This window comes from Rhinopithecus bieti, unplaced genomic scaffold (genome assembly GCF_001698545.2).
Source record: "Rhinopithecus bieti isolate Rb0 unplaced genomic scaffold, ASM169854v2 scaffold_66334, whole genome shotgun sequence".
Taxonomy (NCBI): Eukaryota; Metazoa; Chordata; class Mammalia; order Primates; family Cercopithecidae; genus Rhinopithecus; species Rhinopithecus bieti.
The window spans coordinates 472,703-486,993 of NW_016825388.1; the positions used below are offsets into that span (position 1 = coordinate 472,703).

Here is a 14,291-nt window from a genome sequence, read left to right on the forward strand (position 1 = left end):
ATAGTCAAGAGAAGCAAAAGGTCCTTGCAGCCGATTATCTTCTGCTGATTGAGTGACTTGTACAGATTACAAATAAATATAAGCATGAGCCTTACTCCTCAAGGAACTGATGACATAGATCAGGCATGTTTGCAAGGAATCATAATAAGAAATAGATTATGCCCCAAGACACATTCAAATGCTATGGAACTTCATCCATTCATTCATCGATCCTTCCTCATACACCCAACACACTGGGCTTGTTTTAGCTTTGTAACCTTTACACCTGCTATTCTTTCTGCCTACTTGACTGACCCCTCAGCATTCAAGTCTTTGCTCAGATTTCTTTCTACAGGGAGGCCTTCTCTGACTACCCTGTCTAAAATTGCCACCACCCCCTCACATTGCTGTGTTTTTACAGCATTTGCCAATGTCTGAGACAGTCTTGGTTTGCTTCATTTATTGTGTCTCCTCATTAGAAGGTAAACTTTTGTAAGGTGTGGGACTTTGCTTTGTTCATGGCTGTATTCCTTGAACTTCACAGTGTCTGGCATATAGTAGGTACTCAATAAGTATTTGTTTTCTAAATTAACAAGTCAGAACTTTATCTAGCATCTACTGTTTGCCAGGGATTACCTGGCAATAATAATAATAAGAGCTTACTGAGTTTCCATTTGTGTGCTAACCAGGTTATATGCACTATCTTATGTAATACCACAATATTACTAGGTTGTTATTATATCTTCACAGTTTGAAAGTGAGAAAACTGATTTTTGAAAAGTCTAGTTACTTGCTGAAGGTAATATTGCTAGTAAATTATAATCTTTGGATTTGAACTCAGACACCTCTTATTCTAGAGCAGAGTTTGCTAGTCACAGTCCCAACTTCCAGGTACACCCTGACTTGCCCCTCTCAGAGCTTTTAGTAGAAGAGCAGAGGGGGTGAGCGTGCCTACTGCAGTCACACAGATGGATGGCCAGCAGCTCCTTCCAGGGTAGGTGGTCTTCAGAATGACCTTTCAGTCTTATATTTTAAATATCTATTGAGAATAGTTTCTTATCTCTTAAAATCTCTAAGAACTCACTAATAGTAAGCAAGATAGTGCCAGTTGTTTTACTGAATTGGTTGTAGTCTTCATAAAGGGACTAAGGTTATTGGTAATGTACTCAGATTGTTTAAAGTAAGGAAAATGTTTAATTTCTAGTGCTGTGTTGCTATATATATATATAATTATTATTATTATTGTTTTTTTTTTGGTAACAGAGTCTTGCTCTGGCACCCAGGCTAGAGTGTGGTGGCATGATCTCAGCTCACTGCAACTTCCACCTCCCGGGTTCAAGTGATTCTCCCGCCTCAGCCTCCTAAGTAGCCAGGATTACAGGTGCCTGCCACTGCGCCCAGCTAATTTTTAATTTTTAGTCCAGACGGAGTTTCACCGTGTTAGCCAGGATGGTCTCGAACTCCTGACCTGGTGATCCACCCGGCTCGGTGTCCTAATGTGCTGGGACTACAGGCATGAACCACCACACCCAGCCAATATTCTTTTTTAACCCATACCAGTGGTGACTTACACCTATAAATTTTTATAGCTTCCCTGTTTTGTTCTTTTCACTGATGTTATTTAGGCAGAGTTGATGTCAGGATAAATCCATTGAGGATGCGTTCCTAGCTAAATTTGGAGAAAACTGAATTGGCTTCCTGAGATGCCGATTGGTTTCCTGAATTGGCTGCTCTGAGATGCCAGCCCTTGCTCTGTGAGAGGCAGTCTGCTTTAAATTTCTACCTGGTGGCCGAAGGTCCAAATGTATTTGCAGGATTAAAAAAAATTATTTATTTAATATCCCAAGACTGTTCTCCAACTTCTGGGCTCAAGCAATCTACCCACCTTGGCCTCCCAAAGTTCTGGGATAAAAGGCAAAGTAGGGTTATCTTAAAAAAAAAAAAAAAAAAAAGAGCAAATGTATTATCCCTAGAAATGCTTGGTTTTGAGTTTGCTGTGACAGCTTGATTTTTATTCTCAACTTTGTTACAATTTCTATGGGTAAATATACTTAACTCTAACTTTTGGGACTGAAATCACCCAAAGGGAAGCCCTTGGAATAAATACTGGTCTGGTCCCTACTGTGGAGGCAATCATTGTTTCTTAAGTTGGAGAGAAAGCCACACGGTGGAGTGGAGAGGGCAGGTAATGACCACACTGTACAGTGTCCTTTTAGTATCAGGGTGCCAGACATGCCCGTATGTAGGTGGCCCTAAGACAGGAAAGCTAATGTCAATTGTTGTTGATTTATTGACCCTTTGAAAAATATCACAGCTTTTCTCTTTCCTGGCCCAGAAATCAGAAATTGTTGACTAAGCTGTTAGCAAGAAAAGCAGCTTTAGTATAGGATTGAATAACAAAAGCCAAACAGTTCTAGACCAGTTTTGTGTGTGTGTTTGCAGTTGTGCACTTGCATGCATGCATGCACTCAGACAGGCATGTCATTCTTACAGGTCTTAAAATAGAGAAAAGTCAGCCAAGTGTGGTGGCTCACGCCTATAATCCTAACATTTTGGGAGACTGAGGTGGGCAGATCACCTGAGGTCAGGAGTTCAAGACCCTGGCCAACATGGTGAAACCCTGTCTCTACTAAAAATACAAAAATTAGCTGGGCATGATGGTGCGTGCCTGTAATTCCAGCTACCCAGGAGGCTGAGGCAGAAGAATCGCTGGGACCCAGGAGGCAGAGGCTGCAGTGAGCTGAGACTGTGTCACTGTACTCCAGCCTGGGCAACAGAGTGAGACTCTATCCCCCCACAACAACAACAACAACAACAACAACAACAACAACAACAAAAATAGAGAAAAGTCTGTGTGAATTTATGATTCATTCCTTTACTGTCATGGGAAGTAGTCAAATATAGGGCTTCAGCAAGGTTCACTTTTTTTGCAGGGCTGGTGAGATTAGGGATCAGAAGCAGGAGTGCTGGGATTAGGAGTGCCAGATAAACGAATTTCAGTCTATTTTTCTTCAGAACAGGATCCCCTCCAACGCAGAAGCTGTTTTTTCATCATTTTATATCTCAGCTCCCTCATGAATTCACCAGACCTTCCTATCCTTTGATATGGTACAGAGAATGTGCAAACCGATTTACCTGCCCTAGTGTTCTCTGGCCAGATTGCCTGCCTAAACCCCTCAGTGTGGAAATTATGTTACTGCCAGTATGGCTCACCATCTCCCTAGTGTCCCAAAGTAGAAAGTTCATTCCTCTTTGTTCCTTTTCTCTCCCCTTATTCTCAGTGTTCACCAAGTCTGGTTGCTCCAGTATCCTATGTCTGTCTGTTACCTTAGTTATGGCTCTGAATATAAAACAAATAAAGGAAGGGTCTGGTTGATGGGGGACTGGTGGGTTTCCTCTGAATGGGCTTGAAAGAGCATGGTTTGAAAACCACTGGATTAGATGCTGATTATAACACTACAGTAACATGCTTTTATAAGACCACTTATGACATATTAGATACAATTTAACTCTCCTATCCTCTCCCTATTATACCCTTTAATACAGTTGATGAAGCTGAGGTCTTGAAATACGAAAAGTGGGAGGCAGTATGATAGAGTGGGTAAAACACTCAGAGTTAAGAGAGACTTGGTTTTAAATATTAGATCTGCCGGTGACTACCTGGCTTATTTTTAAAGTCAAATAGCCTTTTGGTCTTTCAACTTCCTCATCTCTTTAATGGATTAAATAATAATGCTTACCTGATAATTAATGTTGGATGAATTATGTAAGATAATATATGTAGAGTAATTATTTTTGTGCTTATACATGGTAAGTACCCAGTAAATGATAGCTGCCACTGCCCTTATTGTTAGATTCTCGAGTTGCTTATCATTATACTTGTTAAGAGGGACAGAGTTGTAATGTAAACCTTTTGAACTCTTCCCACTTATTCCATTTTATTTCCTTTCTGGATTTTCTACTAAAATCCAGTAGGCTATTTGTAGCTCTTGCATTTACTGCATATTAGAAAATGACCTTATATCATATCCTTTGTTGTAGTGAAACCCTTGTGGAAGATGAAGAAGATCTCTATGACTGTGTTTATGGGGAAGATGAAGGTGGAGAAGTCTATGAGGACTTAATGAAGGCAGAGGAAGCACATCAACCCGTAGGACTTTTACTTGTTTTTAATGTTACTCTGAATATTTTCTGAGGAAAGACTAATTAACATAATCATTTATGTAACCTCTGCTGGGATTTTTTTAACCTTTGCTTGCTTATAACTATATAATTATGACTTGTTACTGCATTTGGAGACATATGCATGGCCTTTCAGAGTTCAAAACAACCATAGGGAATCTATGGTCTAATCTTTTCATTTTGCTAGTAAGGAAACAAAGTCTGAGAGAGAAATGAAGTGCCACCCAGCTAAATAATGGCAGGGTGGTAGTAGAATAGAATTTTAGGGAATCATGAAATTATGCTCTTATAAAAGTAAATTTCTTACAACACAGGTAAATTTTCCCTTTAAATTTGATATAAGATAAAATATATATTAAAGAGTATTTCTTCACATTTGGTAAGTGTTAATACGAGGTACCATTTTTCTTTTGTTTCATGATAAGTCTCCTGGCTTTCCTACTCATTTATAAATTTAGTTTCAGATATGGTCATAGCCAATATGAGCCCTCAAAACCTTATCTGCCATTAATATATCCAGAACATTCAGAAAGGATTACTTTGGATTATTTTCTCATTTACAATTTGAAATAACAAAAAAAAAAGTCAGTTGCTTAGGTTCTTAATAAAGTTTTCTTGTATATTAAAGACTTTTCTTTACCAGCTGCTTGGTAATTTTTGTTTCTGCAGTGCTTTGATGAATGTGCTTAGCTCTGTCTATGTTCCTACTTTTAATAAAAGGCTGGTGGGTTGTCCAGTAGCTTCTGTGGAATGGAAACAAGTTACCTGCTTGTGTTTGGGAGATAAAATGAAAGTGTGGTTTAACCATCTCGTAGGCTGACAGCTCATCCGTGGCAGCATTTTCAGAACATTTTTAGGTGACTGAATATCATGTGTGGCTCCGATAATTGTTAACTGCATTGAGTGCCAGCGCATTCTTCACTGTCTCCCCCAAGGGCAGTCCTCAGTTGATGGGGTGAACAGTGATAATAATTTAGATGGACAGGACTCTTCTTGCACACTTGGAAAAGTGCTAAGCGCTTTACACTGTTTATCTCATTTACCATTCCTTGGGGTTGGCGCTGTGATTCTCTCTGTTTCCCAGATAAGAAAATGGAGTCAGAGTAATTTAGTGATTCGTTCACAGTTAGAAAAGCTAACAACAGGCCGGGCGCGGTGGCTCACACCTGTAATCCCACCACTCTGGGAGGGCGAGGTGGACGGATCACGAGGTCAGAAGATCAAGACCATCCTGGCTAACGTGGTGAAACCTCGTATCTACTAAAAAATACAAAAAATTAGCCAGATGTGGTGGTGGACACCTGTAGTCCCAGCCACTCAGGAGGGTGAGGCAGGAGAATGGAGTGAACCCGGGAGGTGGAGCTTGCAGTGAGCAGAGATCGTGCCATTGTACTCCAACCTGGGCAACAGAGCAAGACTCCGCCTCAAAAGAAAAAAAAAAAAAGAAAAGAAAAGCTAACAACAAAACTGATATTGAACCCAATTCCATCAGACTCCAGAATCTTTGATTTTAGTGTTGTGCTCTACGACTTCCGATGTTAAATACTTAGTTAAAAAGTCAAGCGGTAAGATGTTAATATTGGAAAAAATATTTGAAGGTCTTTACTTACTTTACCAAATACCTATTTTATTGTTTTTGCAGTTATTTCTATAGCATTTGTTAAGTGTGCTGTACATTAAGGAAACAATCATACACCATTTATGGTGTTTCCAACTTTATGAACATTTTAATAAAAGATGTTTTAACTTAAAGAGAGTGTCTACATTCAGAAGCTTATTTTTTAATCATCTAAATCTTTTTCATTTACATTGTTCAACATTTTATAAAACAGCAAAGCTACCTCACAAATGCAGTTAGATGTCTTTCAATTATGTGTTTCATTAGAAAGGAAAGTTTAAGAAAGTCAGCAATGCTTTTGATCTCTACTTCTCGATAGGTTAATATATGATTTTATTAAATTATTTTATTTTGATAATTCTAACTGCAGAAATGTCCAGAAAATGATATACGAAGTTGTTGTCTAGCAGAAATTAAGCAGACAGAAGAAAAATATACAGAAACTTTGGAGTCAATAGAAAAGTAAGTCATCAGGTATTATTTTTGATGCCCAAATACTGCCTGATATAGCTAATGTGTGGACTCACTGTTTCTTCTGAATGTGTGTATGTGTATTATATTTTTAGGAGAACTTTGTATTTAAAGATCTCAAAGCAGATTTATTCATTTTACAACTATTTATGGATGTCTTAGTACCTGAATGGCACTGTTTCAGGGACTAAGGATATAGTAATAAATACAAAAATATTCTGATTCTCATGACACTTTTTTCCATGGGAGGGTTTAGAATGTAAGCAAATAAATATGCCAGATGGTCATAAGTTTTCTGAAGAAAAATACGGCAGGAATATAAGATAGAGAGTGATGTGGGGGAGGGCTGGTGGCATTTTATAAAGAGTGGGTGCAGAAGCCCTCTGTGACAAGATTAAGCAGGCAGCTAAGTGAACTGAGAGTGTAAGCCGTGTACATATGCCAATGAAGATAATTCCTGCGAGAGAGGCCCTCTGATTGGAAAGTGTTCAGCACGTGCTTCAAGGACAACAGCAGTCCAGTATGACTGGAGCAGAACAAGGCAAGGGGACTGAGCATGAGGTGGGAGAGCCGGTGGGCCACCAGGCCATGCAGGGACATTGGAAAGTGTTGTGAGCAGGAGTCACATAATGTGATTTAAGTCTTTAACCTCTCATTCTGGCTCTTGTGAGGCAAGAGTGGTAACTAGGAGAAGAATTAGAAGAAAATTGTGTTAATCAAGATGACAAAAATGGTGGTATGGGTGGTCAGATTCTGAGTAAATTTTAAACATAGAGCCAGGCCGGGTGCGGTGGCTCAAGCCTGTAATCCTAGCACTTTGGGAGGCCGAGATGGGTGGATCACGAGGTCAGGAGATCGAGACCATCCTGGCTAACACGGTGAAACCCCGTCTCTACTAAAAAATACAAAAAACTAGCCGGGCGAGGTGGCGGGTGCCTGTAGTCCCAGCTACTCGGGAGGCTGAGGCAGGAGAATGGCGTGAACCTGGGAGGCGGAGCTTGCAGTGAGCTGAGATCCGGCCACTGCACTCCAGCCCGGGTGACAGAGCGAGACTCCGTCTCAAAAAAAAAAAAAAAAAAAAAAACAGAGCCAACTGGATTGGATGATGAATTAAGTAAAGGATGTGAAAAAAAGAGAGGAGTCAAGGATGACATAGTTTTTGGCATGAACAACTGCATGAATGGTGAAGATTACAGAGATGGGGAAGAACAGGCTTGGGAATCAGGAGTCTGTTGCAACATATGAAATTTGTGATACCTATTAGACTTTGAATGGAATTTATTGAGAAAGGTGTTAGGTATATGAATCTGGCATTAAGGGGAAAGATTGAATTGACGTATAGATTGGGCCATTATCATGACATAATGGCATTAAGGCCCTGGGACTAAGTGAGATCACCCTAGTGAATGCATCAGGGAAGAGGTTTGAGGCCACCTCTCCAGACTCTCACATTTAGAGGTTAGGGAAAGAAGTGAAGGTATGCAAGCATTGTTTAGAAGAGTAGAAGAGTAAATTGACTAGGGAACTGTAGTAGCGCTATGTAGCATTACAGGCCCAGTTGAGTTTTGTGGTCATATTTAAAATTAAACAATCAGTAATGTCCATGCTTAACTTCTTAGATACAGTCACAAAATATGTGGCAAGCTAGACTTGATCAGGGTGTTTGTTTTTCTAGAAAAGCACAATGGAAGAAGAGAGAGTAAGAGGATTTGCAGGGAATTGATTCATGGAGTATAAACTGGGTTAGGATGGAAATGAGGACATGATGGAGGTGAGATGGTTAGTGGACTGGCTGACCCAGTTCCTTGAAATTAGTGCTATGGAGCATATGAAGTTGTTGGTAATGACAAGGCCTGTGAGTATGGCCATAAGATTTAAGATTTGAGCTAGAGTGGAGCACAAGATTATTTGTGGTCAAGGAACTGAGAGACCAGTACTGGAAGGATCCTCTGCACAGATACTGAGAATGCCGAGAATGAAAGAGATATGGTAGGCCAGAAACTAAAATTCTCAAGGAATAATTCATAAATTGCGTACATAGATTATTGATCTCAGCGATCCAGAATCTCCACAAAACATTAGGGAGATATTACTGTGTAAGTCTTCATATACATCTCCAGAATGTTGCCATTGTTTGCCAACTCAGACAATAGTGTTCTTTTCTTCCTTCCTTTTGGAAGCATTTGTTATCTAAACCATTTTATTTTATACTTTAAATGTATTAATACTAGCTTGTATTCATGTCTTTATATATCTACTCAAGTGTGAAGTCTTTAAGTTAGAGAAAATAGTTTCTACAATTTTGGTGATTATAATGCTGATCAACAATTGACTTTCAAAAAATATTTGTTGTTGTTGAAAAACTATTACATAGATTAGGACAAGTTATACTTAATTACTGTTTTCTTCTTCTTTCCTGCTAGTATTTCATGGCACCACTAAAAAGATTTCTGACAGCAGCAGAATTTGATTCAGTATTCATCAACATTCCTGTAAGTAAAAATATGCTAGCTAAAACTGTGGTGTATTTCAATAAAATCCTCATTTCCTTACAGGGTTCCAGATCCCTTTTTTAAACACTCTTTTGTAGTCTTTAAGAATATTGGCCTTATTTATTTATTTGTTTGTTTTTTTTTTTCCGGTTTTATATCCTTATTTTCTTGAAATAACTGATGTATCATATCTTCAACTAAAAGTCAGTCAACATGTATGAAGAACACAAATGGAAAAATAAATTCCATGTGTTATTCTTAACTGTTTGTCATGAGGAAGTAGTCTGAAGTAATCCAGGGGTCCCCTTCCATCCCCACACTTCCCTGTGGAGCTCTGTTGCTCTTCCAGCCCCTCAGACCTTGTCTTGTAGATGATGTCCTCACCATATCAGTTTCCCCCACTTTCCTCCATTCCTCCACATCTTTGGCCTCTACTATTTGGTGCTTTCTACTTCCAGTTGTATCAAACGTAACTCCCATGTCTGAAATAGACTACTTCCTTATGATTTACCAGACTATTTTAACTGTAAAATTTGAGGAGATTTTTTTCATTTACATTTATGTAAGCATTTCAAGTTTCAGGGCACCTTACCAGAATCTTACAATCTTAAAAGGATATTTGCCCAGAAATCTAGAAGCAAGCTAAATGCCATGCCAAGTGAGGTAATGCTAGGCAAGATTCGAGTTCTCAGACCTCTAGGACTTGCTTTGGTTTATACACCCCCACCCCCATGCACGCGCGTCCACATACAGTAATACATGTATTTAAGCTTTTATGCACAGACCTGCTTGTATTACCTGAACAATTCTTTATATTTTGATTCTATTGTGTTCTGTGTTACTCAGTAGCAGTTGGTAAGCAATGGCATTTCATCCTTTCCCTGATTTTGGCCGAATGAAGACATTCTTGTTGATTTATAACATGTACAATATCCGATGAAGGTTTAGCACTAAATAAACTGCACATTTGGAGAAGATAAGGATCTTGAACCACTTCAGTATGGTCTTTATAACTTAGAGCCCACATCTTCATGTTTACTTTCTACCCCACTAAGGAAAGAGCATGCTGTGGAGTCAATGTGTGCTCCAAGGTACACAGGATGAGATAATGGGAGAATTGGCACCTAGTTCAAGTTGCCTCATATCCTGGCTATGACATACATTTACTGCCTGACTGAAAATTAGTTGCTTATCGGGAAAAATGTGAGAGTCTGACATTTTGAGTTGCTCCAGTAAACTGTCGAATACAATTTATTTGGTCCTTATTTATGCCATTAGTTGTCTGGTTTCAAGTAATTTAGTCTGATTATTGTTAGCTTAGCACCAGGACACCACTAATTGACCAAAGTACAAATCTACATTTCTGTGTCACAAGGACATGAGTCATTATTTTTTACTGTCAATAAAACCTTAGGCACTTGGACATTTTTATTTAAAAATTTATAGTGATTATAAAACAAAAATAAGCTATACATATTTTTACACAAGGAATAAATTATCCTTTAATAACTAGTGAGATAATGTCTTTTTTCACAGGACACTAACATTTCAAGTGAGATATGAAATTGCTGTTTCCCATCTGCATGGCCTCTCTCTCTTCTCCTCCCTCTCCTCTGCCTTCCTCTTATCTTCCTTCTTTTTTCTCCCTTCCATCCCCTGCTCTCCCTCCTCCTCTTCTACCCTGTCCTCTCCGTCTGCTTCCTCCCCTTCCTCCCCCTTTCTCTCCCCACTCTCCTTTTCCCTCTCTTTATTGGTGGAAGCAGTTTTATATATTGAAAGCATTCAGCATATCCTGAGCGGCAAATCTAGCGACAAAAGGGATTCTGGGTTTGGGCTGTATTTTTTGGTTGTGTTTCCTACTTTCCTTTCACATTGTTTTCTTTTTTTAGGAACTTGTAAAACTTCATCGGAACCTAATGCAAGAGATTCATGATTCCATTGTAAATAAAAATGACCATAACTTGTACCAAGTTTTTATTAACTACAAGGAAAGGTAACTTTTGAAGTTTAAGTTTTGTGGGTTTTAGTTTGTAATTATAGTGAGGATTAGTATTAAAATAGCTAACAAATAGCTATTACTACTGTTTATTACACTACTACCTGAACAGTAATTAGAACATGGGAGAGTTACTTTGAGTAGTAGTTTGAGTTCTATATATGTAATTTAAAAAGAAAAAAGAAGAAAGGGGGGAAGAAAGGACCTAGTATGGTGCTTATTTTTTTGCATTGTAAATCAAAAGACTAAGGTTGTTTTATAGGCTTTATCATTACTGAGCAATGTAATCTTCAGTAAGTCATTTTAACTCTCTGAGCCTCTATGTCCCCATCTGTAAACACTGGAGATAGATTAGCTGGTACCTAATGCTTCTTCCACTTTTCTTCCAACTCTAGTATTTTATGACACTCTATTTCAGAATATTAGAGTCACAGAGTCAGTTTCCCTTTCTAAGTTAAAAAAAAAATCTCCTGACAACCTATATGGAGTATCAAGAAATTTTGCTTAAAATATAATTATTTCTCTTTTCAAATCAAGCAACGTATTTCCTAGTACTAAGAAGTGGCTAATGAATTGCTTTGCATCAAGTCTTCGATAAATAGTCACATCTTATTAGTAGTGTTTTTTTTTTTTTTTTCCCAGTGGAGAGTTAAGAGAAACAATAAACCAACTGACCTCTTTGCAAAATGTTTGTATTACTACAGAGATACCTTCCCTGAAGTGGGTCAGATTCCATGTGATATGAGTTATCTTCTGTCCAGCACAGTTCCGGTCTCTCATTTTCCTCTCTTCAGATGATTTATGTTCCTTAATTAAAAAGTAGCAAGGAGTAGGAGGTTTAATAATGAAGGAGTTGTATGTAGTGATTGGCATAAAATTGTAATAGAAAATAAAACTTTCTGACTGTTTAGAGATGAAGTTTATTTCTATTAAGAGCTTTAACAGAAATTTTAAATTTTGTTTTTGGAATTCATTTATGTCTACTCAAATAATATTAACAGTCATCAAGCCAGTTTGTAAATTCTACCTGCTATAAAAAATGTACATAGAATTAATCTCATTCAAAGTTGGAACTAAAAATTAGTCATTACTATAAAATGAATGATCCTCATTCTAGGACTGTGTATGTGATATGTATTAAAAATAATTTCTACTGCTATTTTGGTTATCCCTAACTATGGTTTTAAAGAGATGAAGATTCTGCTTGTTTCCCCCTCCAGTTCCTTCTTGTTTTTTGTCTTACAGATTTCTTCTCTTTTTCCCTTTCAGATTGGTTATTTACGGGCAGTACTGCAGTGGAGTAGAGTCGGCCATCTCTAGTTTAGACTACATTTCTAAGACAAAAGAAGATGTCAAACTGAAATTAGAGGTGCCTATTTATTTTTTGTTTATGACATAAAGCAAAATAAACCTAAAAGCAATGTATTTCTCTTTATGATCAGTACAGCAGTACATTTCCCATTTTTTAAAATACATTTTCATGTCAATTTTATAAAATATTTAAATAGCTCTATAAAATAGTAATATGGTAGTAATAGTAACAGTCGTAAAAATCTAACATTTATGGCCCTATGTTTTACATGCATTATCTCATTAGGTCCTTCTGACTCTGTGAGATAGGTACAATTAATTTTCTCATCTTATGAGAAAGCAGAAGTTCAGAGAGATTGTAACTTGCATAGATGGTAAGAAGTACAGGACGAGTGAGACAGGTTAGATAACGTATATGTAGATTTAAAATGTTTACTAGTTAGCTGGGCAGGGTAGCTCATGCCTGTAGTCCTAGCTACCTGAGAAGTTGAGGCAGGAGGATCACTTGAGCCCAAGAGTTTGAAGCTGCAGTGAGCTATGATTGCACCATTGCACTCCAGCCTGGGTGGCAAAGCAAGACCCTGTATGAAAAACAACAAAATAAAAAAGGTGTTTACTAAAAATATGACATTTAGAGTCAGATGTATTAAAACAGCATGCATATTGCCCACAAGAAGGAAGAGAAGACAAACACAAATATGATAGGATTAAATAACATGTGATGAGCACTGTACAATAGGGCTCTGTGAGACTGAATCTACCCACTTCAGTGTGGAAGACTGTAGAGGATTCATCTGAAGAGGCAGCATTTGAGTTAAGTCACCAAAGAATGGGATGAGCTTTGACAGATGAGATTCTGTGGAGAGCATTCCTGAACAATTGGTATGTCTTGACCAGAATAGTTGGGGAAGTTTGAGAAATGGCACATAGGCCAGTATAATCAAGCGTGCATGATCACAATAGAATATAAGTCTAGAAACCTATGTTAAGTCATGTTTTTTTTTTGTTCTGTTTTGTTTTTTGTTTTTTGTTTTTTCTGAAGAGGAGTTTGAGGAGTTCATGCTTTCAAAGAACTTTTGAACAATGCTTGTTATATCAGTTACTGTATTATCCATGTATTTGAATATAGTTGTTGTATTATCCATGTATTTGAATTTCACTAAATTTCAGGTAGAGATATATAGCCAGCTCTTAAATAACAGTGTGTGGCTTATTTGCCTCTTTAATATCCCTTTTCCTATTCTTTGTTCAGTGTAGCACTGAGGTCAGGGGAGAATGGACAGGTGATTTTCAAATCAGAAGCCCTTCATTGTTTTGCCTCTCTGGTGTGATTTCATAGCCCACAACTCCCACAAAGGGAAAACTATTGCTTAGACAGTTCGGCTACCAAATAACTGTACTAGGTACATGATCTTTTTGCTTTGTGTCTTAATATTCCTTCGTTATGTTGACTTGAAGACTGGAGGTAGTTTGAGTCACCACTAAATATCATCCTTGTAACATTGTTAGCGCAAAGACTTCCTGCTCCTCTTTGGAGAATCGAGCCTACTAAGTGTAGAGCTGTGAACCACTGTGACTAAAAATATGATGATAAAATTAAATTTTACAACTCATACACATACTTCCTAATAGGGCAACATTAAAGCAATTTTTCTTAAAATAAAGATATAAAACTGTGCTTCCAGATAGGAGTCAGCAAGTTGTCAATCACATCTCCATTATATTCTCAGTCTTGATTGAATGTTGTTCTTCCTTCTTTCAGAGTTATTGTCAAAGTTTTACCCAGTGACCATACTCTGGGACTCTAAATATGTAGTTTTTGCAGTCAGTGCTCATCTTAGGGAAAGAGAGGACGTCAGGCTGAGTCTGAAAGGCACAGGGTGAGTTGCCCCTGCTGTCCTTTCCTCAGCTTAAAAGCTCCCCCTTCTAACCATAGTCCTGATTTGGAAGTATTAAGTCGGATACTTAATGTAACACTTCAACAAATGCTCAGTTGGAGCTGCCCGCCACAAGCCCTAGCATGATAGAAGGAAAACTGCCTTATTCTTGGTGTCTCTCTGTCTTCTTTGTGTCTTCTGTTTTGTGGTTATTTTTGTTCTTGTTGATTTTTTTGTCTTTTTCTTCTCTACTTTGGAACCAAGGTAACATGGGGTGAAAGGCGATGAATCTCTTTATCTTCCCCTATAAACCTGGCTTATCCTACCCCATTTTATTTTTCTTTTCTTTTCTTTTTTTTATTATA

General features: G+C 38.0%; 1 protein-coding gene across 1 annotated transcript in view; it reads left to right on the forward strand.

Moving 5' to 3' along the window:
- The window catches only part of LOC108522647 (guanine nucleotide exchange factor VAV3-like), a 233,856-nt gene that overhangs the window by 202,015 nt on the left and 17,550 nt on the right, over positions 1 to 14,291 (forward strand). Inside the window, 5 exon segments of the mRNA XM_017862992.1 lie at positions 4,021 to 4,129; positions 6,150 to 6,245; positions 8,674 to 8,742; positions 10,632 to 10,735; positions 12,008 to 12,107. Coding sequence (XP_017718481.1) covers positions 4,021 to 4,129; positions 6,150 to 6,245; positions 8,674 to 8,742; positions 10,632 to 10,735; positions 12,008 to 12,107 — 478 coding nt within the window.